The sequence below is a fragment of the Vicugna pacos genome, chromosome 12, assembly GCF_048564905.1.
Source record: "Vicugna pacos chromosome 12, VicPac4, whole genome shotgun sequence".
Lineage (NCBI taxonomy): Eukaryota > Metazoa > Chordata > Mammalia > Artiodactyla > Camelidae > Vicugna > Vicugna pacos.
In genome coordinates this window covers 12,841,763-12,869,079 of record NC_132998.1, presented here as the reverse complement: position 1 = coordinate 12,869,079, position 27,317 = coordinate 12,841,763, and the positions used below count along the sequence as shown (strand labels likewise).

At 57.6% G+C, this 27,317-nt stretch overlaps 2 protein-coding genes across 5 annotated transcripts; one reads left to right on the top strand and one right to left on the bottom strand.

Moving 5' to 3' along the window:
• The first annotated feature begins 253 nt into the window (after positions 1-253).
• Positions 254-17,915, top strand: KCNH3 (potassium voltage-gated channel subfamily H member 3). Its single transcript, XM_006202940.4, has 15 exons — positions 254-834; positions 2,209-2,442; positions 2,879-3,013; positions 3,977-4,110; positions 4,556-4,799; positions 5,164-5,321; positions 5,406-5,613; positions 9,449-9,730; positions 10,016-10,215; positions 10,736-10,985; positions 14,291-14,508; positions 15,264-15,595; positions 16,004-16,110; positions 16,772-16,848; positions 16,938-17,915. The coding sequence occupies exons 1-15, from the start codon at positions 759-761 to the stop codon at positions 17,532-17,534; spliced, it is 3,252 nt and encodes a 1,083-aa protein (XP_006203002.3). The 5' UTR covers positions 254-758; the 3' UTR covers positions 17,535-17,915.
• Positions 17,905-27,317, bottom strand: MCRS1 (microspherule protein 1). Of its 4 annotated transcripts, none has more exons than XM_006202942.4 (15): positions 27,212-27,315; positions 25,933-26,052; positions 25,286-25,424; positions 24,780-24,918; positions 24,003-24,161; positions 23,743-23,852; positions 22,719-22,827; positions 22,282-22,420; positions 19,995-20,070; positions 19,601-19,629; positions 19,390-19,482; positions 19,105-19,187; positions 18,822-18,909; positions 18,449-18,576; positions 17,905-18,333 (listed from the first exon to the last, which is right to left on the bottom strand). In XM_006202942.4, exons 2-15 carry the CDS (start codon positions 25,940-25,942, stop codon positions 18,247-18,249), a joined length of 1,389 nt encoding a protein of 462 aa, XP_006203004.1. In that variant the 5' UTR covers positions 25,943-26,052; positions 27,212-27,315; the 3' UTR covers positions 17,905-18,246. The 4 variants fall into 4 exon arrangements, with proteins under 4 accessions (XP_006203004.1, XP_031538891.1, XP_072828947.1 ...); XM_031683031.2 differs by having other exon boundaries at positions 25,951-26,052; XM_072972846.1 differs by lacking the exon at positions 27,212-27,315 and adding an exon at positions 26,481-26,605.

Sequence of the window (27,317 nt, the reverse complement as noted above, 5' to 3'; positions counted from 1 at the left end):
CCTGAGCTCTCCTCAGGTCCCTCCGGGGGAGGAGAGGCTGCCAGGCTCTCTGAGAACCCCCAATGCTGCAGAGAAAGACGCCTCGCCCCTGCGGCTGAGTCAGCCCGAGCAGGACCAGGCGCTCGCCCGTAGTTCTCCAAGGGGCGGGCGGGGCGGCTTGGGGCGGCTCGGGCGGCCTGCGGGGCGAGGGAAGCGGGGCGCCTCCTCCCTTGCCCCATCAAGGTCCCAAGGGGAGGGGGATCCCTCGGCAGGAGGCCTGTCCCTTTAAGGAGGCGGCCCTGCCTGGGTGTGCCCCGTCTCCATGGTTACTCCGGTGCAGGCGGCGGGCGCCGGAGGAAGGGAGGGAGGCTGCGGCTTCTCCCCGACAGACGGAGGGAGCTGCGGGGATCCGGTGCTGAGCGGAGCCCGAGCGGGAGCTGACCTGCAGCCGAAACGGGAGCCGCTGCTGCTGCCGCCGCCGCCGCCGCCGCCGCAAACGGAAGGTGCCGAGAGCACAGCGGGAGCGGAGCCGGGAACCCAGGATTCGTGGGCGGCCAGGGCGCGAGGAGCCGCGCGCCATGCTCCGGGCCCCGACGGCGGGGACGTCCTCTCGCGCGCGGGCCGCTGGCGGGACCTGCGAGCCCGGGGTGGGCATTGCCTCCCGACGACTGCACTAGGGGGCGCGGGGCCCGGCGGGGGGCGGCCGAGTTGGGCGCCCTCCCCCGGCGCTGAATCCCCGCGCCCCGGAGGGATGGGGCGGGCAGTCACGGCCGCCTAAGATGCCGGCCATGCGGGGACTCCTGGCGCCTCAGAACACCTTCCTGGACACCATCGCCACGCGCTTCGACGGCACGCGTGAGTCCGACCCTCGCCCCACTGGCTCCTGGACCAGCTGTCCCGGGCCAGGGTTCCCACCAGTCCTGCACCCCGACATCTCAGCCTGGCGACCTCCTGTTCTCACTCCCTTCCTTCCCCGCGCCCCGCTTTTAGCTGGGACCACCATTTCCTTCCAGACGCCGTTTCCCCGAAAGATTCAGAGTCCAGGCCGCCCCAGGCCAAGCAAAAATGGCTAGAACTCTCGGGTTTGGGGACTGGGCATGTCTGTTCGTGGGGGCGCGAACCCCAATCTAGTCAGTCTAACCCATCCCATACCAGTGTCTGGAACTGTCCCACGGACTACCCTCGATCTGGCGGTTTAAGGCATGGGGCAGGGAAGCGGTGTTCAGGGACCAGAAACTCAAAAAACAAATTTGGAAAAGAGGTTTGCAAACAGAGTAGGAGGGACTCAGGAGTTCAGGCTCACCTCACAGGCTAAACCCATGTCCAACTCTAAAAAGATAGATTGGGGGACTCCCACCAAGACTGGGGAAGTTTGGAGAAGTCGACCAGAGCTGATGAATCCTGGTTTCCCAGGGCTCTGAGCACTGGGAAAGTCGTGAAAGCCCCCTCCCTCATCCTCCTCCCTTACCCCCAGTGGGACTTCCCAGCTCCCTGCCTAGCATCCTCCCAGTCTGGTTCCTGATGGAAGGCAGGAGCCCATCCCTGAGCCCCCACCTCCTCAAGCTTCTCCATATGCTTTGCCTGCGCTTGGCTCCTGCAGCCTGCTGATTCAGCGTGCCCCCCCACCCCCCAACCAATACATTCCTGGCTCCATGCTGCCAGTGCTCAGCTACCATTCTTACACCCTCAGTATGGATCACACTCACTAATTCCTGAGCCAGGTCAGGTAACTGGGGCTCAGACAAAGTGCACAAGAGATGGTGGCCTGGACTGCCTCTCAGTTCAGGTGTGTCTCAGTGGGAGGAGCCAGACAGCCAACCTGGGTACCTGGCTGGTGAGTGAACCTGGCAGAGGCTGGGGTGGGACTAAGGCTAGCCTAGAGTCCTCCTTGGGGCTTCCCCAACCGCACCCCTTACCTGAAGCTGCTCAGGACATACTCCAGAGGGCACAGCACCCACACAGGGTTCACACATGCTGATTTTTGAATGTACTGTACACACAATGCTAGGAAGGGGCCCTTACAGGGCACTGACACACAGGTGGCATGCTAATTCCTGTTCATAAACAGTTCCTGTCCTTACCCTTCCCCCACTTCACCCCAAACACTCACACACAACATTCCTGGGATTTGTAACACCCACCCTTTGGTTGCAGGCATTTGGGAAAGGAGGGTTGGTAGAGTCCTTGCCCCTTCATCCCACACCTCCTCTGAGAGGTGCTGTCTTGCAGATAGTAACTTCGTGCTGGGCAACGCCCAGGTGGCGGGGCTCTTCCCCGTGGTCTACTGCTCTGATGGCTTCTGCGACCTCACGGGTTTCTCCCGGGCTGAGGTCATGCAGCGGGGCTGTGCCTGCTCCTTCCTCTATGGGCCAGACACCAGTGAGCTCGTCCGCCAACAGATCCGAAAGGCCCTGGATGAGCACAAGGAGTTCAAAGCTGAGCTGATCCTATACCGGAAGAGCGGTGAGGGGCCACCTGGCCGGCTGGCCCTACCTTTGGGGTCTCACCTAGCCTGGTACCCACCCCATCTACAGTCCCTCCTCTCCAGTCCCATCTTCTCCATCTCCCCATCTCATCCCATCTTCCCACTTTCCCTTCTCCTCTTCCTCTCATCTTGTTCCTGGTCCCTCCTTTTTTCTGTCCTCACCCCAATCTCAGCCAGCACTCAATTTCCCATCTTGGGTTTCCCACCCCAGTAGAAAAATGTCCCCTTCTGACCTAGCAGGACAGATCTATGAACACATGTCTGTCATCTCTGCTCTCCCTTGCCTTCCCTCACCCTGTTTGATCAAGCCTAAATTTCCTAAGTGGAGCTGGCTTGTGCCTTGACCAGGGGTGTCAATGGCCCTTGGGCACTGACAGAGAATGGGAACTGGGCTGAGTCTGTCCTTGTGCCCAGGGCTCCCGTTCTGGTGTCTCCTGGATGTGATACCCATAAAGAATGAGAAGGGGGAAGTGGCCCTCTTCCTAGTCTCTCACAAGGACATCAGTGATACCAAGAACCGAGGGGGCCCTGACAGCTGGAAGGAGAGAGGTGGGTGCCGTAGAGCTGCTGATTTGTTTGCTGTGGCTGGGGTGTTGCGTGCCTCGGGCCTGGGTGGGGCTGTGGCACCCAGTATGGGCTTGGGGGCCCCCCATCACACCTGCACTCACTGACTCCCGCTCTGCTGGGAGTCAGTGCCGAGAGACCTGTGCCGCTCCCATCTCCACATGTCCAGGTACAGAAAGCTTATTGAGACAAAGTTGGAGTTTTGAAGTCAACTTTACCAAGAAACCGAAGGCAGCAAACTCCACTAGTGCCCATGAAGTACCATTTTCTCACTAATTAGTGAGACTGAGCACAGACCCACCTGATTCCTTTTCCTCACACAAACCTTTCTGGAGAACCCTGGCCAAAGCCAGGGTTAAGTCCCTGGGGGTCTTTCCCCTCTTACATCCTCTTAGGGCTGGGGAAGACCTTTGGACACCTCACAAAACTGTCATCAGAAGCTGCTCCAAGGCCTCTTTGCTATTTGGGGATGCTGGGGGTACTCTCCATTCCCCATCCCCCACCCCCAGCCCTGGGGCAGCTGCTCTACAATGTACGTCTTCAGTGGCCACTGCACCTGCGTGGGCGCTAGGCTCCTTCTCGGAGCTCTCACAGCTCTGCCCAGTGGCCTCCTACTACCTCTGCACTTCCTCACCCCTGAGAACCACCTCCCTTCTCCCCTCTCAGGCCCTTCCCTATGGAGATCCTCTCCTGGCTTGCCTTGGTCCAAACCTCCTTCTCCTAGAAGCAGGCACTGGGGAGGAGTGTCTGTAAGCATCCACAGGACTGCCCATTGCTGGGGTTGGCAGGAGACTCTAGGAAGTGAGAAACGTTGGAGTTCCAGCTCTAAACAGACGAACTAGTCAATCAGCCAGTCTGTGGGCCAGGAACTGGTGTCCTACCCCCAAGCCCCTGGGCTGGGATGTGTGAGTGCCTCCCCAGTCACCCTCTCTGGCCGCTCTTTTGCAGGTGGTGGCCGGCGCCGATATGGCAGGGCAGGGGCCAAAGGCTTCAATGCCAACCGACGACGGAGTCGGGCTGTGCTCTACCACCTGTCTGGGCACCTGCAGAAGCAGCCCAAGGGGAAGCACAAGCTCAATAAGGTGGATTGCGTGCTAGGGTGTGTGTTTGGGGGGTGGGGCAGGGTTGGGGCAGGCTGAGGAGATGGAGGAGAAGAACTGAGCCCACCACAGAGAGACTGTCCAGGGGGCTACCCAGGTCCCACCAGCACTTTGGGGGATGTGACAAGAATGTCACGTGCCTGATCTAGCAAAGGTATAGAGGAGAATTTGGGCCCTGGAGTCTGGTGGGCCTTGGCTCAATCTTGGCTCCTCCCCTAAGCAGCTGTGTGACCTCAGCTAAGTCACTTAATCTCCCCGATCCTCAGTCTTCTGATCTATGACCAGGGGACTCTAATGCCTGTGTCAGAGGTTGTCTTGAGAATGTAGGGCCAGAGAGGAGGTGGATACCTGTCCCAGACCCTATCCACACTCAGCCTGTGCCAATTTCTTGTCCTCTCTGCCTGGATCTGCCCTGCCTCTCACTCAGGGGGTGTTTGGGGAAAAGCCAAATTTGCCAGAGTACAAAGTAGCCGCCATCCGGAAGTCACCTTTCATCCTGCTGCACTGTGGGGCGCTGAGGGCCACTTGGGACGGCTTCATCCTGCTTGCCACCCTCTATGTGGCCGTCACCGTGCCCTACAGCGTGTGCGTGAGCACAGCCCGGGAACCCAGCGCCGCCCGGAGTCCCCCCAGTGTCTGTGACCTGGCTGTGGAAGTCCTCTTCATTCTTGGTATGTGCGCTCTGTGCCTCCCACCCCACTCTGGGCCAAGGCCCCTGTGGGTAGTCTGCATGGCTTCTGCTGCCCCCAGTGTCCTCCTTGCCCTCCCTATTTATGACCCGTGGGCTTTGAAATGGGACCTCAGTTCCAAACATGTCTTTACCACGAATGGGTTATTTGACCCCAAGCCAGTCGTAGCCTCTCCAAGCCTGTTTCTCCCTTCATCAAATAAGTATAACAGTGCCCACCCTTTAGAGTTATGTGGAAACTAAGACGGTGCATGTAAAGGGCCCAGGACAGTGTCCTACTGAGCAGGTGCCCAGTAAAGTGTGGTTCCTCCCCAGCCCGTGCTGACTCCTGCCCTGACTTCCTGCAGACATTGTGCTGAATTTCCGCACCACGTTCGTGTCCAAGTCAGGCCAGGTGGTGTTTGCCCCAAAGTCCATTTGCCTCCACTACGTTACCACCTGGTTCCTGCTGGATGTCATTGCAGCGCTGCCCTTCGACCTGCTCCACGCCTTCAAGGTCAACGTGGTCAGTGTGGCCAGGCTGGGTGGCATTGGGGTAAGACAGGAGGGGCTGGCCCATGGGTGACCTCCCTGCCTCCGCCCACCTCAGTACGTCGGGGCGCACCTGCTGAAGACAGTGCGCCTGCTGCGCCTGCTGCGCCTGCTCCCGCGGCTGGACCGCTACTCCCAGTACAGCGCCGTGGTGCTGACCCTGCTCATGGCCGTGTTCGCCCTGCTCGCCCACTGGGTGGCCTGCATCTGGTTCTACATCGGCCAGCGGGAGATCGAGAGCAGCGCCTCCGAGCTGCCTGAGATTGGTACTGCAGGCTGTGTATGTGTGTACGGTGTGTGCATATGTGCCTAAGGAATCAGTCCACTCGAGTGTATGTGTCAGGGAGATGTGAGTCCAAGTGTGTGTCTGTCAGGGTATGTCTGTGAGCTGATATGAGGTGTCAAAGAGATGTGTGCAAGTCTGCATGTGAACGTGCTCATAGGTGTGTGTCAGGGATGTGTGTACAAGTAGGCATGTGTTTGTGAGGAGAATGTGGGGGCTGTTGCGTGTGTGTGCAGGTGGGAGTGTGACAGAGCCACCGCCTCAAGGCAGGCCTGCCCTCCAGCAGCTGGGCATTGTGGAGACAGCCTGATGGGCTGCCTGGAAGAGTCTAGTCACCCATCATGGCCTCCTCGTGGCCAAACTTCTGTTACATTCTTCAAGTCCCTGCCCAGCTGGGAACCCCGTCCCTCTCAAGAGACCTCTCCAGGGTTCCTTTGATGTCTGACACTTTCCCAGCATCCTTTTGGGAGCTCATCCCCCACCACCTTGGTTCCTAAGGCCCCTTCCCCACTCTTGTCACCTCTGGGCTGCATGTTTCTCAGTTGCTTCAGCTCTCCTCCAGCCTAAAATGCAGCCTTTCTCTGCGTCCCACCAGTATCTTCACTCTCCTTCATTTCACCTCCACTTCACAGCTCCTCCCTCTGCTTGCCTCCCACTCGCATCTTAATCCTGCCAGGAGGGCTTCCACCCCCACCTCTCCACCCAGCATGTCACCCTGCAGGTCAAACCCTCATCCCCTTGAAGGCCCTGTGGCACCTGACCCTGCCAACCACCTCTCTGCCCCGGCCCCTCCTAGAGCCCGGCTTTCCTCAGACCTCTCCCCCCACCTTGCTCTCCCTTGGCGGTTCCATTGGCGCCACTGTGTGAACATCTCAACTCCGTCCTCTCTCTGACTCCAAAAGATTCTCTTCCAACAGTGTCTAACTATCCATATCCTGCAGCTCCCAAACTGAATGTGCCTCCTTCCTCCCCATGCCCTCTGGCCCTCTGGCAACTTCCCAGTAACTGGCTTTAGCGCCCTGTTTCCAGTCAGTGTGCAAGAGGTCAACTGTTCAGATGGCCCCTCGTGACTGCCTGTTCCTTGGTGGGGTCACCAGGAGTCCAGGTTGGCCTTAGAAACGTGCTCTGGTCAGTTCCTGGGGACGAGCAGATGCCTGCGAATCCTCTCCCCTGCCAAGCCTGCGGAGACCAGTGTGCTGCCCAGAGGCCCATGGGGATAGTCCCCAAAGCTCCAGTTGCCGAGCACAGGAACCCGGACGTTCCAGGTAGTGTCAGCTCCTTGGCATCTGCCCTTCCCAGAGGGAGGCTGTGGTGGAGGCTCTGAAGTCAGATGGCCCCACAGTGAAGATGCTCAGAGGACTGGGCAATGGGTAATGGTGATGCAAAGCCCTGACCCCAAAGTGGGCGAGACACCAAACCCCCAAGTCAGCCTCCCGCCCCCAACAGGACCCAGATGCCCTGGGTCTTGTGTCCATGTGGCTCCTCTGTTCTGGCCACTTCATAGGGGCTGCTGAGCTGATGTGAAGAGCACTTTTGGCTCCCAGAGGGGCTCTGAGCTCCACTGAAGAGTGTGAGGCATGAAGGTGGCTGACTGTTTGCAGACACACACCTTTGATCCCTAAGTTCCAGAAGGGTTTTCTATTTGGGGGTAGTACTAGTTCACATTAGGGGAGTTTCCGAGTCCTTCACATCATTGTCTGCCCCCTCCTTCTCCAGGGAAACTACCCGCCACTGAGTTGGAGCCACACCCAACCTCCCAAGGTCCAGCCCTGGGAGGGATGTCTGTGGAGGACAGGGGTGCCCCTTGCTGGCCCAGCTCTCTCTGGTGGGAGGTGCCTTCCCATGGCTTCCTTGACTTGGTTCTGCTGCTTCACTGCTCCTGGTGTAGATAGAATTCCTGCCCCAGAATCCCATTAGCCCAGTGAAGAGTAGTTAGATTTTCAAAAGATTGTGCTAAACACTGAGGGAAGTCACCCAGCACATTTCTTGGTGTGAAAACCACCAGCCTCCAGAGCAGCCTCTGCTGCCGACCCTCCCCATGAGACGTGCTGTCCCACCACCAGCCCCAGGGGCTACTGACGCCCCACTACCAAGACTGAGTGAGGGGGGGCCCCTCTGCACCTTCCCCTCATCCTCCTCCTACCCCTGCCCCACCCCACTCGGCGACTGGCTTCACCTCAGGGGCCTAACTAAATGATGAAAGATTTTTTGCACTTCCTTGCATTCTCACAGCATACATCAAACAGCAGGAGGGTGAATCCTCACCTTGGCTCAGGGCTTAACATGTTCCCCCTGATACCTTAGCCTGGAGTTTGATCCCCCCGTGTGGACCCCACATTCTGGCTAAGCTGAGCTCCTCACCAGAACTTGTCTCCAGCCCTAGGTGTGGCCCATGCCTTTCTTGAGATCAGGAACGGCCCCCCTCTCAGATTCTTTGTATCAATAATCTACCCATCCTCTGAGACTGAGCACCCACGTCCCCTCTTCCAGGAAGCCATCTGGATATAGCCCATAGCATGTAGGTTTGAGCCCCGTCCTGGCGTGCTATGTACCTCTGAGACTCCTGCCTTGCAGTAAGCTTCTGGGGGTGCCCCAGCTCCTGGCACACGTGCATGAGGTTGCTGAATGAATGGGTGGGTGGGAATCACAGGGAGCAGCGTGTGTGTGGTGTTGGGGTGAGTGTGAAGTAGGGGGCTGTGGAGTGGGGAGGAGCAGCGCATATGTGGAGAGGTGGGTCTCACTGCAGCTTGTGATCCTGAGCCCACCCTCTGCCCTTACCCTCTGGGCCTCTGTTCTAGGTCTGCCCTCCCTCCTTTGCTCCCCATGGCCCCCAGCTCTGCCAGGACCCCTGGTACCTCTGTGGACCCTGGGAGCTCCCGTCGAACACCCTAGAATCCCCACAACCCTCCAGCTCGGCTGAGTGACTTTAGGCAACCATAGGCTCCTGAGAGTCCCCAGTACACAGCCCTACCTCCTCCAAGGCCAGGCCTGAGAATCTGGGATTGCTGGGGAGACTGGGGCGATCTTCAGCCTCTGCCTGGTGGTGTCCCAGGCTGGCCTGTGTCTGCGTGTGTGCTCAAGAGCCTCTGTGTGCACGGTGGTCTGTCTGTGGCCTTTGTGTGCTCACATCCACGTAGGTGTATCCCTCTCCTATCTGGGTGTCAGCGTGCAAGCATCTGTGCACCCTTGTCTCTCTCCCAAGTGTACACAGGATTTTTTTGTGTGAGTGGCCACAACTGTACTCCTGTGAATGTGCTCACACATGTGTGCCCTCATCCTCAACTGTGTGGAGCACGTCTGTAGCCTTAATGGTGTGTATGCGTGTGTGCACATCAGTGTGCTTGAGGACACGGACATGAGGTTGGGTGGTGTGTGTGGTTGTGGGGAGGGATGAGGCTGAATGGGGGGTGGCCTTCTGGAGCAGGGGAGCTCAGAGAAAGAGCAAGACGAGTCTGGGTGGACAGGGCAGAGGCGCTGGCCCTGGGGACAAGGCCGTGGCTGGTACAGTGAGCCCTCCAGTCCCTCTGCCCACTCCAGCTGGGCCACCTGCCTGGGATTAGTGCCGGGGGAGGAGGGCACAGTGCTCCTCACTCCATCCTCGGCACCCAGAGGCACCATCTGGGGAGATAACAGTCTCATCCTCATGTGCTTGTCTCGGTGAGGACTGAGGGGGTGCACGGGTGTGGGCAGGGCTGGCAGAGGAGGGATGTGGCCAGAAGCCATGGAGGGTGGATTTGCAGCCACATGTCCCCCACCCCGGGGGACCAGCAGGCACCCTGCCCCGGCAGTGCAGCAGTGTTGTCCTGCCCCCTCCCCAGGCTGGCTGCAGGAGCTGGCCCGCCGACTGGAGACCCCCTACTACCTGGTGGCCCGGAGCCCGGCTGTAGGGAACAGCTCTGGCCAGAGTGACAACTGTAGCAGCAGTGGCAGCGAGGCCAACAGGACGGGTCCGGAGCTCCTGGGCGGCCCCTCACTACGCAGCGCCTACATCACCTCCCTCTACTTCGCACTCAGCAGCCTCACCAGCGTGGGCTTTGGCAACGTGTCCGCCAACACGGACACGGAGAAGATCTTCTCCATCTGCACCATGCTCATCGGCGGTGAGGCCTGCCCCTCTCCCAGTACAGGACGCAGTCTCAGACTGATGGCTCCGGGCGGCTCTTCCCTCCCCACCTCCCCCAGGGTCCAGAGGTCCTCGCCAGGGGGCCCAAGGAGCACGAGGCCAGGGCCAGGAGAGCCCACTTGGCCGCAGACTCCACCTCACACAGAGCCGTGGGCCTGGCCTAGCGTGGGAGGGTGGGGGTGGGGAGAACAGATGTGTTCCTCACTGTGTCAGGCCGGGCCAGGCTGGTCCTGGAGGTGACCCCTGTCGCCACCCTCCCCAGCCCTGATGCACGCGGTGGTGTTTGGGAACGTGACGGCCATCATCCAGCGCATGTACGCCCGCCGCTTTCTGTACCACAGCCGCACCCGCGACCTGCGCGACTACATCCGCATCCACCGCATCCCCAAGCCCCTCAAGCAGCGCATGCTCGAGTACTTCCAGGCGACCTGGGCTGTGAACAACGGTATCGACACCACCGAGGTGCGCAGGCCTCCAGGGCCGGCCCGTCCGGCCTTTGCTCCTTCAAGGAATGTGTGCTCGGCCTAACATTCCCAGGAGTGGGCTGGAGGGCAAGGGATGCAGAATTCTGACCTCCCTACCTCCGTCTCTCCTGGGGGAGACAGCAGCATGGAACCAAGGGCAGCCAAGGCAGCTTGGAGGCCCCTCTCCACCCTTGTTAGGTCTGGAGACCCTGTTCACTGACCTCCAAGAGGAGGAAAACTGGGCTGCTCACAGCGGAAGGGGGTGGTAAAGTGATTGAGAGGGAGGCAGAGACAGCCCCCCTCACTGATTGGACCGAGTGTGGAGCTGGATGCTGTGCACCGGGCCTTGAGGTACCAGCCTGGCGGGAAGCTGCCTCCCTTTCTCCACCCTAACCTTCCCCACCTGTTCCCACCTGTAGCTGCTGTAGGGCCGCCTAGATGAGTCTCTCGCGAGAACGGGAGGCACGCGGTTCCCTCCCTTTCTCCACCCTAACCTTCCCCACCTGCTCCCACTGCAGCTGCTGCAGAGCCTCCCAGACGAGCTCCGTGCAGACATTGCCATGCACCTACACAAGGAGGTCCTGCAGCTGCCCCTGTTCGAGGCGGCGAGCCGCGGCTGCCTGCGGGCGCTGTCCCTGGCCCTGCGGCCCGCCTTCTGCACGCCTGGCGAGTACCTCATCCACCAGGGGGACGCCCTCCAGGCCCTCTACTTCGTCTGCTCCGGCTCCATGGAGGTGCTCAAGGGCGGCACAGTGCTCGCCATCCTAGGTTTGTGAGAGTGGGACAGAGGACTCGGGGCCTTGCAGGAGGTGGGTGGGACCATGGCCCCATCTGCAGAAAACACAGAGAGCCGATGCAGGCAAGGCCACCAGGGAGAAAAGCTGGGGTGGAGTCAGGAGTAGCCATTGAGCTCTGGGCACAGATCAGAGCGGACCCAGTGGCCACAAGCCGGCAACACAAGGAGGTAGACTCTATGTCATGGGTGTTGGAGGCCAGAGTGAGTGAAGGACCAGCCTTTTGTCTGTGAGAGGACAGAGCCGCACTCTGTCAAGGAGGAAAATCTAACACTGAGAGTGGAAAGTGTTCTGGCAGGAAAAAGGGAGGCACGACCGCCATCTTTGTTCCCTCTCCCCCACACCGCCAGGCCCGGGGGTGGGGTGGGGGGAGGAGATGTTGCTTTCCTAGGGCAGGTTACAGAGCAAGCCCAGGGCCACTGCACTGTGGGTGTCGGCAGAGCTCAAACTCCAAATACACTTAGCTTCTTGGCAAAAGAAAGAGAGGTGAAGATGAGGGGTCAGTTCTCTAGACGAGGAAGAAGAGATTGCAGCTGTGGAATGGCCAGATAAAAGTGCTGGTGGCCCCAGGGGTGAAGCAGCGGGGTCAGCCACGTGTCCAGGCCGCCCCCCCATGCTTCATCTCACACAAACCTCAAAAAGCCCAGCAGGGAGGAACTACTGCTATTCCCGTTTTGTGGAGAAGGAGCCTGAGGCTCCAAGAGGTTAATGAAGGGGCAGACTGGGGTGTTAGAACCTAGTCTGCCAAATCTAAACCTCAGGCTTCTTACACTGTGCTCTCAGGCACTCGGCTCTGGGGAGACTCATCCTGCAAAAAGTATGCGGTTTCAAGGTAGTGGGCAACTCAGGGCTGTGGGAGGCTCTCAGCAGGGACCCCAGAGTGGGGTCTGTGATCTGCTTGGGTGATGGAGAGCCTCACACATCTGGTGGGAGGGAGGTGGCACCCGAACCACAGCTGGATCCTCAGGCAGCCTGCATTGTAGACTCCCTGTAGGGGCAGCTGACGCCGGAGGGGCTGAAGTTTGTCACTAACCTGGAGAACTAGGAAGACCACATGCCCAGCTGCAATGGTGTGCCCGTCCTCCCTCCTTTGAGAAGGATGGTCTTCCAACAGGGAACAGGGGAAAGAAATACCACCAAGGAGCTCTGGGAGCTGAGAGGCATCGTTCATGAGTTTGGCTTCTGGTCCTAGATGCCAGGTCTCTGAGCAAACGGAGTTAAGTCCACTCACGTATGGCTGGCAATCCTTGAGAAATTAGGGGGAACTGGAGAGATTCAGAAGGGCAAAAGGCAGATTTCAACAGTTGCAGACCAGTCACTCCAAAGCAAGATTGTCAAGCGGATTATTAAACAGATGGTTTTCAGCTTGGAGCCTAGGAAGCAGTGTGGCTGGGAGCTGGCATGAGTCCTGCAAGAATGTCTCTTCACTGATACCAGGCACCAGGTCTCAGAACAGCCATGCTCAGTATTAAGAGATCCTCAAGGATGGCCACTGCCTGACCCTGGCCTTTGCCTCCAGGATTCCCCAGCACTGGGACTTACGCCACCTTCGGTCCATCCTGTCCCTGCCCATCTGTTCCAGATGAACTGTTTCCTCTGTTGGCTTGGCCGCTCTGGATGCCCCAGTGGATGCCTGGTTCCCCAACCCTCATCATGGCCTGGTTTTCTGCTTTGCCTTCACCCCACCCCGACCTGCCTCCTTAGTTGAATATCCAGGTACTTTCTGCCTGCTCCTGGCAGCTCAGACTCATGGCACATCTAGCAGAATCAGTTCTGGCCCCACCTCTGTGTGTGAACTAACAGCTAAGTGTGTGCAGAGTCAATTGTGGGTGAGGAAGGAGGCAAGATGAAGAGAGGTGAGCCGCACAACGGTGCAAGGAGGACCTTTTGGGGCTTGATAAGCTGGGCTGGAGGCTCTGGCTGAGATACAGCCTGGAGGGCAGTCTCTGGTCCCTGAGACCAGTGGCACAGAACTCGGTCCTTGGTCCTGCCCTATTTCTCGTTTTTGTCTCTTCTTGGATGAAGACAAGAAATACATACTTATTCTACTTCCAGATGACACACATGAGGAGAGAAAGCTCATTCATCAGATGATCACATCGAGATCCCAACAGCTCTCGAAAGGAACCAGAAGGATGGCCAGAAACCAAGAAAACAAGATTTAACAACGATGTTTTCTACACTTAAGTTTGAGCAAAAGTCCATGAACATTTATTTTTATTTTTTTATTTTTTATTTTTTCATGAACATTTAGAGGAGGCCTTTAAGCTGAGTGCATTCTGCTGGCAGCGTGAGGCAGCCCACAGCGGGGGTGGCAGTGAGCCATCTTTTTCCTTAAGGATAAGGAAACACTGTCTGATCTTGTGAAATGTCTGGCCGTGGGTTGAGCTGCCTTGTGCGGGCCGAGATTGCTGCGCCCAAGTCCAGGCGTGCTATCCCTGTTGGGAATGATCTGTAAGGAACAGTTGTTGGGCGGGGAGGGAAGGACATGAACTTTGATTGGTCATCTGTGTGTCAGGCACTTTATCAACACTAACTCATTTAATCCGCACCGTGTCCCTGAGCAGAGACACCCTCTTTCATTGATTCTAAGTCACACATTTTTTTCCCCACAATTTAACATCTCTGAGGCTGGGATGCGGACTCTAATTGGTGCCATTTTACAATCGCTGTCAGCCAGGTGGCAGTCTCAGCCTGGTGGTGGGAAAACCCTCCATTGACACCTTCTAGTGAGATCAAGAAAGCACCACAGACTCAGTTCAGTATAGGATCTCTCGTATAGACGAGGCACCAGGGCTCAGGGAAGTGAAATAACGTGACTCCTGCCATTTTCACTGTGCCACAGGCGGCGCTAACCTGATAGATTCACATACTGGTCCCTGGACAAGCTCCACTGAATCACCCATGGGGCGTGAAAAACAACTGTAGGGTCTCCAGTAGAGATTGTGATTCTTTAGGTGGTGATGGGGCCTGGGAGTCTGATTGGTTTAACTTTCCCAGGGGCTTCTGTTCCATGGGCAACCTGGGAGCCACCAGAGTGGGTGTCTCAGACCTAATATTCTGATGTGTTTCAATGCAGTGTTTGGTCCCAGATGTGCCTGAGCACCTGGGTCATGGGGCTCTTCACCCCCAGCCCATCTGAGGAGCCAGTGAAGCAGGCAGCAGGGGTCCAGGGCCCGGGCCCCTCTGCTCCTCCCTGTCCTGGCTGGAAAGGTCGCACTTGACACCCTCTTTGGTGGCTGAGGGGCAGGCTTGCTGACCTCTGCTTCCTCTCCCCAGGGAAGGGCGATCTAATCGGCTGTGAGCTGCCCCGGCGCGAGCAGGTGGTCAAGGCCAATGCCGATGTGAAGGGGCTGACATACTGTGTCCTGCAGTGTCTGCAGCTGGCCGGATTGCACGAGAGCCTCGCACTGTACCCTGAGTTTGCCCCGCGCTTCAGCAGGGGCCTCCGGGGGGAGCTCAGCTACAACCTGGGTGCTGGTGGAGGCCCCGCAGAGGTGAGGGTGCTGGGTATGTGCATGGAGGGGGCTAGGGTGCCAGGGAGCCTGGTGACGGGGGCAGAGGCGGAGTTTGTGGAGGTGCTGTGGGAGCACATGGCCTAGTGTGAATACTCCCACATGTGGTGGGGGGCGGGTGGTCTATACTCTCCTGCCCCTTCGCACTCACACTCTCCCTCAGAGCCCAGCCCTGCTCAGCTCGGCCACCATTCCTAGCTCTCCCCGGCCCGTCTGAGACAGACTGGCCGAATCCACTGGTACCAGACAAGGAGACTGTAAGGTCACAGATGAGGGATGGTTCCCAGGGGTCGGGGCCAGGCAGCGCTGTGCCCTAGACCTCCAGGCTGTCTCTGAAGAGAGCCCTGCAGTGCCCCCTGCTGCTTCACAGTGGAACAGGGCTGCTTTGAGGGGCTTTTGAATTTTCCTGCCTTATGTCACTTATTCCAAACCAGGTTTTAGTACTGAGTCCTCTTGGATAGTTCAGTTAGCCTGAGGGACCAAGAAGAGGGCTGGTGTGTCCACACTTGGCTAGGATTTTGAGGGGTGGCGAATGCCTCCAAGCTTTGTGGCTTTATGGTGGCAGCAGAAAATCACTCCCCTCTCCTGCTGAGTCTCTTCCTCTGTAGGTAGGAGACACCAGGTATCCTGTGTAACAAAAACAGCTCCTCCTTTCTAGGGTGATGAGACCATGGGGGGAGGTGAGTAGGACATAGAGGGGATATTCATCCCAGTTCTCTGTCCCCCACTATCCTCAGGTGGACACTAGCTCGCTGAGTGGCGACAACACCCTCATGTCCACACTGGAGGAGAAGGAGACAGATGGGGAGCAGGGCCCCACAGCCTCACCAGCCCCAGCTGATGAGCCCTCCAGCCCCCTACTGTCCCCCAGCTGCACCTCCTCATCCTCAGCCGCCAAGCTGCTATCCCCGCGTCGAACCGCACCCCGGCCCCGGCTCGGTGGCAGAGGGCGGCCAGGCAGGGCAGGGGCTTCGCAGGCTGAGGCTGGCCCCTCTGCTCACCCTCGGAGCTTAGAGGGGCTGCGGCTGCCCCATGTGCCATGGAATGTGCCCCCGGATCTGAGCCCCAGGTGAGTGAGCTCTGGGCCACTCAACTCTGGCAGAGATATGATGAAAGGGCTGGGGCCCCGGCCAGGCACACCCCTGCCCCAGATGCCCATCCTTCCATCCTAACCCCTCCCAGCTTCTTCCAGGAAGCCTTCCTTGACTCCTCCACCTCCCTGCTGCCCCAACTCCATTCAGTGCATGACCATGCCCTGCTGAGAACTCTCTTGCTGTTTCACGTCGCGCAAGTTTCAATCCCTAGTGAAACTGGAAACTCCTGGGGAAGGGACCACATGTTATCTCCCTTGGGGCGCTAAGCCCTGGCCCAGCTCCAGGCTCCTGCAGCTTCTGTGGGCAGTGGGGCACCTTGTCCCGTGAAACACTGCAGTGGTCATCTGTCGACTGACTAGTTGCCCTGCCGCCTGCATCCACAGGGTAGTAGATGGCATTGAGGATGGCTGTGGCTCCGACCAACCCAAGTTCTCTTTCCGTGTGAGGCAGTCTGGCCCAGAATGTAGCAGCAGCCCCTCTCCTGGACCAGGTACTGGGACCCGGGTCTGGGGGAGGTCAGCAAGGCAGTCCCTTTGCCCTGTGAGCCTCTGAGAAACCAGCAGGGTACAGACTTTGGATGCTCTCTTGCCCTCACCCGCCTGCATGGTTTGGGCAGGGGAGTTTCGTGGTTAAGACTAGCACCTTAGCGTTGGAAGGCAGCTGGAATGGAGTTTGGTTCTCCGCTTCCAGCTCTCTAGCTGCATGACCTTGGTTCTCACCCCAGTTTCTCGGTTGTAAAAAGGTGGTTGTGCGCGTGAAATGAGATAATGTTGCTATGACCCTTAGCACAATGCCTGGTTCACTAGGAGGATACAGGGCTAGGGATGCAGAATTCAAAGTGGCCCCTGGGCAGGCCGGGCTGCCCTGGGAGTGGACCTGGTAATGAGCTCCCAGAAGTGTCCACTTGCCTGGGGGACAGAGCAGGAGACTGGCACAAAAGCAGCCTCCTGACGGGGAAGCGCCGGGCAGTGTGCCTGAGGCCCCCTGGTGGTTTGTACAGAATTCAGCAACTCAAGGCGAGGATATTAAGTGGCTGTTCCTGGCAGTAGGCTCTGCCAGGTGGCTCTGGTCTGTGCTAACTGGGCAGAGGCCTGGACCCCACGCTGTCTTCATTTACCAGCCCCAGCTGGTAACCCCATCCTACTTTACAGAGAACAGCCTGCTCACTGTCCCCCTTGGGCCCAGCGAGGTGAGGAACACAGACACGCTGGACAAGCTTCGGCAGGCGGTGGGTGAAGGGCAAAGTGGAGGCAGGGTGGGGGGCCCTGCAGTTGTGAGGCCCCGACTCCACTCTGACCGCTCCCACCCTCCCCCCAGGTGACAGAGCTGTCTGAGCAGGTGCTGCAGATGCGGGAGGGGCTGCAGTCCCTTCGCCAGGCAGTGCAGCTGGTCCTGGCGCCCCATGGGGAGGGCCCGTGTCCTCAGGCGTCGGGAGAGGGGCCTTTCCCGGCTGGTGCCTCTGGGCTCCTGCAGCCTCTGTGTGTGGACACTGGGACATCGTCCTACTGCCTACAGCCCCCGGCTGGCTCTGTCTTGAGTGGGACCTGGCCCCACCCTCGTCCAGGGCCACCTCCTCTTGTGGCACCCTGGCCCTGGGGCCCCCCAGCATCGCAGAGCTCCCCCTGGCCTCGAGCCACAGCTTTTTGGACCTCCACCTCTGACTCGGAGCCCCCAGGCTCAGGAGAACTATGCCCCGAGCCCAGCACCCCTGGCTCACCGCCTCCTGAGGAAGGGACTAGGACTGGGCCCCCAGAGCCTGTGAACCAGGCTGAGGCTGCCAGCACTGGAGAGCCCCCACCAGGGTCAGGGGGCCTAGCCTTGCCATGGGAACCCCATAGCCTGGAGATGGTGCTTATTGGCTGCCATGGCTCTGGCACAGTCCAGTGGACCCAGGAAGAAGGCACAGGAGTCTGACCTCTAGCTACAGAACTCAGTGTTGCCAGACATGCTGCCATCTGCTGCTCTGCCCAACCTCGGGGTGGAGGAAAGGTGGCAGCCACCCTCCAGGACTCCATGCTGCCCGCTGGCTCTGGGCAGGGAGCCCAAGAGCAAAGCTGGGCTCTCAGAGGGTGGGCTGGAATTTCAGGGGCAGGCCCCAGGCTAGGAATCTTTGGGTTCCTTCTCCTGGGGCCCTTCCTTACCTCAGTCTGCTCCTCTGACTGCCTCATCTCCCTCTGCAGGCTGGGGGACAGAGGCCTGAGGCCAAAGAGGGGGTTCTGCCATCCCCTGCATGTGCCCCTGCCTTACCTGTCCCCCCGTTTTTTATATTACAAAAATAAACTACTTTGGAACTCAGTGCTTTTTATTTACAAAAGAAAAATAAAGAGTCTGAAGCTAATCAGCTGGAGACACCGGTGAAGGTGGGACTCTGAGGGAAGCGGGGAGGGTGGTCTGCAGAGTGAGAAGGGGAGGGGCTGTGGCACTCAGGAAGCCGGAAAGTCCCAGCCTCTAGGGGGCTTCCTGAGGGCCAGCCCTGCCCTCCCGCAGAGGCTCAGATCAATGGGCCAGGAGCTGAGTCCCCCAACGCCCACTCTGGTTTTTCCAGGAACCTGAGTTCCCAGCTCCAAGGGGCTGGGATGGCAGGGAAAACAGGCCAGAGAGAGCCCATGGGTCCTGCCACCACTCCTCACTGTGGTGTGATCTTGGCAGCCTCGGCCCGAATAAGGGCAATGAGGTCCTGGTTGATGAGGAAGACAAATCGCAGGCTGGCAATCTGTGGGCAGGGGAGAAGTGCGGCTGAGGACGGAGGTGAGACTGGGGGTGAGGTCCACATGCTGGCTCAGCCCACCCTGGGCTCATCTGGCCTCTCTACCTCCCTCCCAGCTCACCTCCACCACGGAGTTGTTACTGAGACGCCATTTGGAGCCACACAGCACGGGCCGTCCGTCGATGTAGATGGGCCGCCGGCCCTCATTGGCAATAAAGAAATCACCGTTGTTCTTCAGTTTGATGACACCTATGGAAATGGAGAGGAAAGGGGCTATGATGGGATGGGGGAAGGCCAGAAGAGGACCTGAAAACACATATCCTCTGATTCCTGAAGACAGGCGTCCTGGGTGCCTTCTAGCCCAAGTTAGAGATCTTGAAATGCCAGCTCCTCAGCCCCAGCTGGTACCTGAGGTGCCCATGGAGACCGAGCCCCAGGGCTGGAGGGCAGTGAGAGGCTGGGTGGGATATCCTCACACTGCTTCCCACTGGTACCTTGTTTCCGGGAGATCTTCCAGGCTGGCCCCTCCAGAGACAGGTCCACGTCAATCTGGTTATCCTTGGTTGCTCTGCCCAGGGTAATCTAGGGAAATGGGGCAAGTGAGGGCTGGGAGCTAAGGAATGGGGGCGGGGTCCACACAGGCCAGCGAAAGATGAGAAATCAGGGACCAGACAGGGCAGTGAGGGGAAGATGAACAGAGAAGGGGACCCTAGGAAGGGGGTGGTGGTAGGGATGGGGAGGGTTGGGGAGGGATAGGGCAGGCTGGGCTGGCCTCACCTCTCGCGAGCGCATCAGGTATCGCACCATGCGGCCCCGCAGCACTGCCAGGGTCTGGTTGTCGAAGTCCGGGGAGCTCATGCCTGGAGGACAGCGGTTCATGTCAGGGATGAGCCCACTCCTGAGGGCCACAGCATTGAAGGCAGAGAGCCAGGGCAAGATCTACTGACGGAAATGAGCCAGGGGTCTGGGAAACGAGTGTGAACCTAGCCAAGCCACCACAGGGACTCAGAGTGGGGCGAAGGGAGTTGAAGCCCAACCCTCCTGGTCCCCTCGCCTCCTCACCTGTGATGCTATCTACTAGCACCTGCCACTTGTGCAGTTCCTGTTCCAGCTGCCGAATCTCTCGTTTCTGGCGCCGGTCAGCCACTGTCAGCTCTGGGGTGAAGTAGGGTGGTAAGGAGGGACACTTTGAGGTCACCAGCACCTTGTACTATTCCTCTCTGTTCCAGCAGGAGCTTCCACCCCCTCACTGTCCCCACCAGGGCACACTCACCATGTTCTAGGACTTCATCTCGCATGTCCCTGAGGGGTAAGAAGAGAAGGATGAATCAGGCTCCACTTCTAGGTCACCTGTGATCACCATTAGATGCCACTTGGCTCACTAGAGCATCCCTCAGCCCCTCAGCCCAGTGGCCCTGTGGGCTGTTCCTGTGGCCTCAGTTTAGCCTCCCTCCCTGGGGTTGGGGTGGGGGATACAGTATGATGGGGCGGGCGGGTGGCACTGAGCAGGGAGACCAGGCAGCAATGGCTCCAACTGGGGCTCCAGGGCAAGTCTAGGCTAGGCTCCATTCTCTGCAGCAAGAGAGGCAGGGCTGGGAAGCCTGGGGAGCTCTGTCCCTGGGAGACACTCAGCTCTCTGTGCCCTACCCGTGGCCCCAGGCACTCACTTGAGCTTACTGTCATCAATCAAGTCCTCTGCGTCAGAGAAATTCAGCACTTGGTCCCCCTTGGGCAGTGGCTGCACTGAACGAAGGATGGAGGGAGGATCAGCACCAATGTTCCCACTCAACCCCAAGCTGCTGAGCAGACAACTGAACTAAGAGGACAAACTGTAAAGACAGTCCGTGAGAAGAGTCTTCTGCTGAAATCAACAAGATTAACCTGACACAGGTAACGGAGTAACACTTTGGCAAAAAGCATGCCTGAGGTTAGCCCAGGGCAGAGGGGGTTCTAGAAAGGGAAGGAAATTAAAGCTGACCTTTTGCATGGTCTTTTCAGTGTGTGAAGAGCTCTCACTTACAAAGCATTGAACCAAGTAGGGAAGGCGCTACTAGTAGCTGCATGCTACAGACGAGGAAACAGATAACAGGAGGGAGGGTTAAGCTATGTAACTCTAGGGCAGAGCCAGGAATCAAGCCCTGCTTTCCTGATTCCAAATCCAAACTGCTCTTTCTACCACATCATACTCTCCCAGGCATTTTCTGCCATATCTGGTGAGGGGCTGAGAGCACATGCTGGTCAAGTCCCACTTGAGATGCATCAGAAGGGAGCTGTCCCGCCTCAGGCAGTGTTTTCAAACTGTGGGTCATGACATGTTAATGGGTCATGACATGTTAATGGGTCAAGGAATTCATTTTTTTCTACACACACACACAAATAATATCAGAATCCATCAGATACATTCAGTATAAATATTGTCTCATGAAAGTTTCTCCATTATTTTCTAATCAAAATGTAAAAGGGATTGGGGTCCCCAAACTTTGAGGACTTCTGCCTTAAGGTGAGCTGTCCCCAGGACTGCAGTGTCTGCTCAGGAGCAGTTCCCATTAGCGAGTGGGACTGCTGGCTGAGGAGTCTGACACCACCCGAGGTGTCATCACTGTCTGCCAGGGAAGCATGGGGGCTGCCCAAGAGCCACAAACACTCCACCTCCACCCCTGCCTGCTCAGGTCCGACCATGTGGGAGTTGGAGGTTGCGGCAGTCTCCCCACCAGGGTCTGGAATCCCACCACCTGACAGTCAACTGACTTGCCAGGTAAGCAGTGTGTACTCCCTGTCCCAGGGACTCCCAGCATGAAACGGCCAAGGAGAAATCAAACACCCACATAAGATAACACTCAAGAGAAAAAAAAATCAAACCTTTAAGTTAACAAATAAAGTTACACAAAATAACTTTCAAAATAGTGACAGAGGAGTTAGCTGTAGCAGCAAAAACCACCTTTCTCCAGGGTTTGTTCTCTCTGTAGGAGTTCAGTGATATCTGAGCCTGAGGAAGCAGCAGAGATCTGGAAGCTGCAGGAATAAAGAGGGTTGCCCACTGGCACTAAATTCAGAGACCTTCAGGAAGGAAAGATGGGGCCTCCGCCGACCAGATTTCCTAAAATCCTCCTGTAGGAATATTGTTTATTAACCAGAAGCTGCAGGACCAGGGAGTAAGGTAAAGGGCAGAACTGAAGCTTCAAATTCAGAATAGTGCAAACAACTATGCAGTAGGCAACAGGAAGTATTTAGGAAGTAAGATTAACGTGTGCTTGTACCATGTAAGTCTGACCCTGAGTCTCAAATCTAACTGAAGAGTTTCCTGCAGTTTAATCAGACTACTTTCCTAGTATCTGTTATTAGGAGAGTGAGAGTTTTGATGGTGAGGGGAGAGAGGCAGCAGAGAGCATTCTGGCCCCTGGGGAAGGAGAAAGACAAGTGGACTGGGTGTAGAGTCCCTGCGGGGATTTCTGAATGGCCTGAAGGCAGCCTCACAGCAGACTGCTTGGTCAGAAGGGATTCAGAGACAGGGAGATAGGGAGACAGGGAAGGGACAGGAAGGCTTAGAGAAAGTAGTCCTTATCTCTAGAGTGGGAAAGGAAGAGCAAGCAGTGAAAAGGACTTTCACATTTTACTCACGTTTGAATGTTATGCATGAAGAATATATCAATGTATTATTTATGTAATGGTAAAACGCATCAAAAAAACAAAAAAGAAATCAAGAATTGGGAGACAACTCTGCCATTTAGACTTTTTGTTTAGGATTCTAGGCAATTTTGGCTACCATGATGCTGAAGACTGTTCCAGCCACTTTCCTTCCCTCTGGAAGGAAATGGCTTTTGCTGCAAAGAGAGTGAACAAGACACTGGGGACCAGTGAGGGATGTGTTACAGGACACCTGAGGGCAGCTGTGCCCAGATGCCTTCACACTCACACATGCACCCCCCCACTCTGCCAGCTCCAGGGCCCAGTTACCTGTCTGGTCCTCCAGCAGGTAATACTGCTTCATGAGCTGCCAGTGGGCCTGCAGAGCCTTGGCAGTACGGGCCAGGTAGAAGGCATCGGGGTGTCTGTGTAGCAGGTCCTGGAAGGTCTCCAAGGTGGGCTGGCTGGTCTGGAGGGCAAGAAGCATGCTCTGGGTGTCCGGGTTTCCTCGCTCATGCCTCTGCCCCACCATCCGTGGCCCCTCCCCAGCCCCCAGTAGGAGCCAGGAGAAGTGACAGCTTTGGCTGCCCAGGGAGCCAGGCTTGGCTCTCCTTCAGGACCCCATCCACAAAGGCTCTGCAGTTGTACATGCGTCTGTAGGGTGCGTTTCCAGTCAGTAGAACCTCCCTCAGTTTTCCAGGTGGGCGGGCTCCTGCCCAGGCTCCAGCCCCACCCCGCCCCTCAGCCTTCCCAGCCTTCAGCCTTACCGATCCCACTTTGCTCAGCAGCTGCTCCTCAGCCTTGCTAAACAGGGCCTTGCTCTGGATGGCAGCAATGGCCTCTGGGTGCAGCTGTCTCATGGCCTGGCAGGCCAGCCTGGGTTGAGAGGGAGACAGAGAGCAGGGTAGGGTTGAAGGGAGGGTGTCAAGCAATCTGAGGTTCCTACTTCCCCAAAGCCTGCAGGCCTCTGAGACCCAGAACTCAAAAGATCCTGACTCTCAAAAGGAGAGCTCAAGGCTTAAGACAGCACTGGTGGCCTCATCAGTTTGTCGAAAATATGAACAGGCAACTCAGAAAACTGAGGATCCTGTGTTCAACTCAAAGGCACAGCTGCCTGGAGGCCAGTCCTGAGGGAGACCAGCTGCTGCTCCCACCCCAAGATTTTCCTCCTCACTTGGCCAAAGCTGCCAGCCACTAGCCACCTCCTCTTTTCCAAGCTGCGCCCTGCCCACTTCCTGGTCTATCAGGGCTGTGGCTACAGCTTAAGTGGTGCCAGGGGCTGTGGAGCAGAAGACAGAAGTGAAGTATTCAACCAAACTCTGACAACGTTAAACGAAGTGACTGAGGAGGAAGTGTGTGTGCACAGTTGCATCTGGAACCCGGACTGCTGGAGCTGGAAGGGCCGGGGTGTTCTTTTGTTCCAACTTCTTCTTATGGAGGAAGAAACTGTAGGAGGGCAGCGTGGGAAGGTTTGGAGGTGACCTGCCCCAAACCACAATGCACACAGTGGTAGAACAGAACTCCTGGCACTCATTCTGGTGTTTTCTCTCATGCTACTTCCTTGGCTTCCAGATCCTTGCTTCTGGCATCCAGCCAGGACTAGCAGGGTTGGTAGCAAGAAGAAGCTTTCCTCTGAAGCCTGGCAGGTCTCAGCATCATCCCAGAGGATACAAGGCCCCAAGAAGCCCTGCCACCCAGGCCCCTCCCTTGGGCTCTTATACAATTCTTCTGTTCAGGGGCCAAATTCTGGTGTCTCCAGTACCATACCACTGCTGGAGCCAGCCCACTCACTTGGAGATGACAGGATCGTACAGCAGGGCGTACCAGCGCTCCTGGACTTCCCGAAGGGTGAAGCGGCAGCTGAACTTCACACCCAGGTGGACAGATGTCAGGTCATTGGTCTGCAAGGCCCCAGAGAAGTCTGCTCCAGCCTCAGAGCTGGGAGGAACTCTTCCCCTCCCACCCACAGGGCACTGCTGGGCCAGTTTGGGGACTGGGAACTGGAGGCTGTGGGGAGAGGGGGAACACAACCCCATGGCAGGAGGCACTACCTGCAATACAGCATTGATGAGCAGGAGGTCGTCTGCAGGCTTCCAGCGGCCCAGATCCTTGGTCACCTGGAGTGGCTGTTTGCTCTTCTTCACACGCTTGGTGAGTCCAGGGGCTGGAGCTGGGCTGGGCGGCACAGGAGTGCTAGGGGCCTTGGACACCTGGGCAGAGGGCAGGAGCAGAGTGAGCTCAAAGTCCACATCAGGGCAGCTGGGACTTCGGGCCTAGAGCTTTACACATTGTGTGGCAGCCCCAGCCCCGGCCGATGATAAGCAACACAGGCAAAAAGCTGCTTACTAATACCCACCCCTCTCCTTTCCCGCCCCCATCAAAGTAGTCCTTGACCTTATGGGGTCTTCTTTTTGCTGGTGGTGCCCCCAACCCCAGAATGGAGGGTGGATGGGGAAGATACCAGGAAAACACTCTTGCTGGTACAGTGTCTGGGGCCACAGCAATGCCACCTGGGGGTTATTTTTACACCCAGCAATGCTGGGAACAGGCTGTCTGCTCCCAGAATAGATGCATGCTCCATGCCTCCCACACAGAATGTGATACAGGATGCACTGACAGGGAGGTGGTGGTGGGGAGTGCAGCAAGAAAGGGGGAGTAGTGAGAGATGGGCCCCCAGGAGGGAGGCATCTGAGGTTGGGGCTGGGGCAGCCTGATCCTCTCACAAGCCTCCCCTGCAGGGCTCTTGCTAGCTGGCAAAGGTTGTGGGGAAACATGAAATCTGGCACTGCCTCCTACCCCCTCAGTCCCCACGTCCCCCAATCCCTCACCTTCTTCTTCTCACTGGAGGAGGGTTCACTCCCTGAACAGCGCCCTGGTTCCACCCCACTGGCCCCCTTCGCCCGGGTAGAGGACTTAGCCAGGCTGCTCTCCACCAGCTCATCATCAAACTTCTTCCTCTTGATGAACCTGTAAAGAGTCCTACCCAGTGAGCACCCCGTGCCCCATCCCCAGTACCCACTCACACATACCCAGCCTCCAGAATAGAGCGGGTTCCCAGCAGGCAGGGTGCTAACTGCTCTGGCTCAGTGGATGGGGCATGAAACTACTATGCTCCACCCCTCTGAGATGACAGGGTACTGCACCACAAAGATTCACATCAAAGACCTAAAAGCTCCCTCGCTTGCTCTTGGTTCCACGGGGAGGGATTTAGGAGGGACAGGAAAAGCACAAGGCTCTGCCAACGTCACGGTCCCAGAGGGGCTCAGGGAGCCATTTCCCACAGGGGTGAAGGCATGCAACAGGCTCAGTCTCTGGCCCTCCAAATCTTTATTACCTGGAGGAGCTTCTCCGTTTAGGGATGGTGCCCAAGGCCTGTGAGGAGGCCCGCTTCTGCCCTGCCAGCGACTCCTCATCCTCTGAGCGGCTGGCAGTGCCTGATGCCATCAGGGATGAATCTAGCAGCCCCTGAGAATCTAGAAAAAGAAAAGTGGTGAACCCAGGCCTCCTAAGTGTCTAGCAGAGCCCTGAGCCTCTGCACATGGGACCCCTCCTAAGTCCCCCTTCCCCTACCAGCCCTCTTGGCCCCTCCCCTGCTTCCTTGACACTTGAGATATTAAGGTGGGAGTTCCTTGGCCATCCAGATCCCATCTGGGCCCAGACCTTCCACGCTGGGCAGTTCTCCCGGTGCCACGTGTCATGTCGTGCAGCACATGGTGCTCAGGTCAGACTGGTGATGCCGACACACCGGGCTCTGGGCATAACTGCTCTCTCTGCCATCAATATGCAGCCGTGCCAAAGAGTGGCAGCTCAACAGCAAGTCAGTCAATTGTGGCTTCTGCTGAGAGGTACGTGGGTGGTGCTGGCCCAGGGGGAGGTGGCAATGCCCAGCCAGGACCGAAAGACACACGTGCCAGGCACGGGGTGGAATCAGCAGATGCTTGGCGCCCGAGCATCTGGGGAGCTGGCCCGGCCTCATACTACCTTTATCCATCCTCTTACAGTCCAAAAGCCACTGGTTCCAAACCACAGGGCTAGGAGGAAGGGTCCCACAGGCTCATCCAAGGATTCTGACCAGGTGAGCTTAAAGGCTGAGAGGAGATTCTGTAAAGGAGAAATGAGGCTCCCTGAGGCTCAGGGTTCCAACTGGCCAGCCTCATCTCCTTATACTGAAACAGGTCCCCCAGGATCCCATAAGCTAGGGAAGACACCACGAGAAGTGACAGAAAGCTCTAGTCTGCCAATTTGACCCTGATAAACCAGTAGCCTTTCAGAGGTCACTGACATCTCTCAGTGATAAAAGCTATGGACCCTAGAAAAATTTACTTATTTTAGGATGTTCAGAAACTCCTCTAATTCTACTCATGGCCCCTTGGTTAAGGACCTTGATTATAAACTAGCAAGAAACAAGGGATTCTTGGCTCACTTTTTCTTTGTCAGCTGACCACTCAGCTCAACAGCACCAACCTTCCCCTCCCAGGCCAAAAAAGGGAAAAGGTAAGGGAGACAGAACTCCAACCAGTTCATCTCACTTTTTTCATTTGCAGCTCTGGCTGAAGATTTAATGGGTGCTACCTCGTGGAAGCTAAGGAAAAAAACGCGGTTTGGGAACTGAGCAAATATCAACCGCCCTAGGGGCCCTCTCCTAACCCCCGGAGAACGCTGGTACTGTGGACTCTCCCGGGAGCGCCGCTAGTGGGTCCTGACCCTTCTAACCAGGGCGGCTCTTCGCGGAGCGTTCCGGCCCTGCCCCCAGGTGCGCTTGTCACGCCGCTCCATTGGATACGGCTGGGAATCTTCCCACCTGGGGATAGGGTGAAGGGCCCAATTCCGCGGGTACACTGAGTCAGGCCCTCCGCCCCTCGTTCTCCCCAACGAAGTGTACACCCAAGGTGGGGGATTAGTTCACGTCTGTTTCAGGGGCTCGGGAGAGGAATGGTGATGAAGTCAGCCCTGAAACTCGAAAGCAAAGCACCAAGTGAACCCCAATGCTCTCGCAGAGTCGGTTTAAGCCCCAACGGCCAGTGGCGGGGGAAGTCAACTCCCAGGCCAATTATCACCCCACCTTCGGCATGCTACCTTTGCGCATGCGTAACTTCTTGGCTCAGATTCTGGCCCGGTCCGGCCAACGCATGCGCAGATTTTCGGGGCGCTACTTGGGCGGAGCCCCAAACCTGGGGGTCGCCCCCAGCGGCACTCTGGGAAACTCCATTTCACCCTCAAGTCTGCTCAGAACCCTCAGAGGCGAACCGCGAGGTCTCACCATTCCTAGGCTGCCAGCTCCAACAATTTCTCCGCGGCGACTCTAGCAGCCGCAGGGCCAAAGCCGGCTTCCGCGAGGTCCGTCTACTTCCGGGTCTACGAACTAG

Bases quoted from the DNA above. Each gene is read 5' to 3' on its own strand.
- KCNH3 (XM_006202940.4), top strand. From the start codon at position 759: ATGCCGGCCATGCGGGGACTCCTGGCGCCTCAGAACACCTTCCTGGAC. The intron at 5,322-5,405 runs GTCAGTGTGGCC...CGCCCACCTCAG, and splicing joins ACGCCTTCAAGGTCAACGTG to TACGTCGGGGCGCACCTGCT. The intron at 9,731-10,015 runs GTGAGGCCTGCC...CACCCTCCCCAG, and splicing joins CTGCACCATGCTCATCGGCG to CCCTGATGCACGCGGTGGTG.
- MCRS1 (XM_006202942.4), bottom strand. The intron at 22,828-23,742 runs GTGAGTGGGCTG...CTCTCAACCCAG, and splicing joins TACGATCCTGTCATCTCCAA to GCTGGCCTGCCAGGCCATGA. The intron at 18,334-18,448 runs GTGAGCTGGGAG...CCCTGCCCACAG, and splicing joins GTAACAACTCCGTGGTGGAG to ATTGCCAGCCTGCGATTTGT.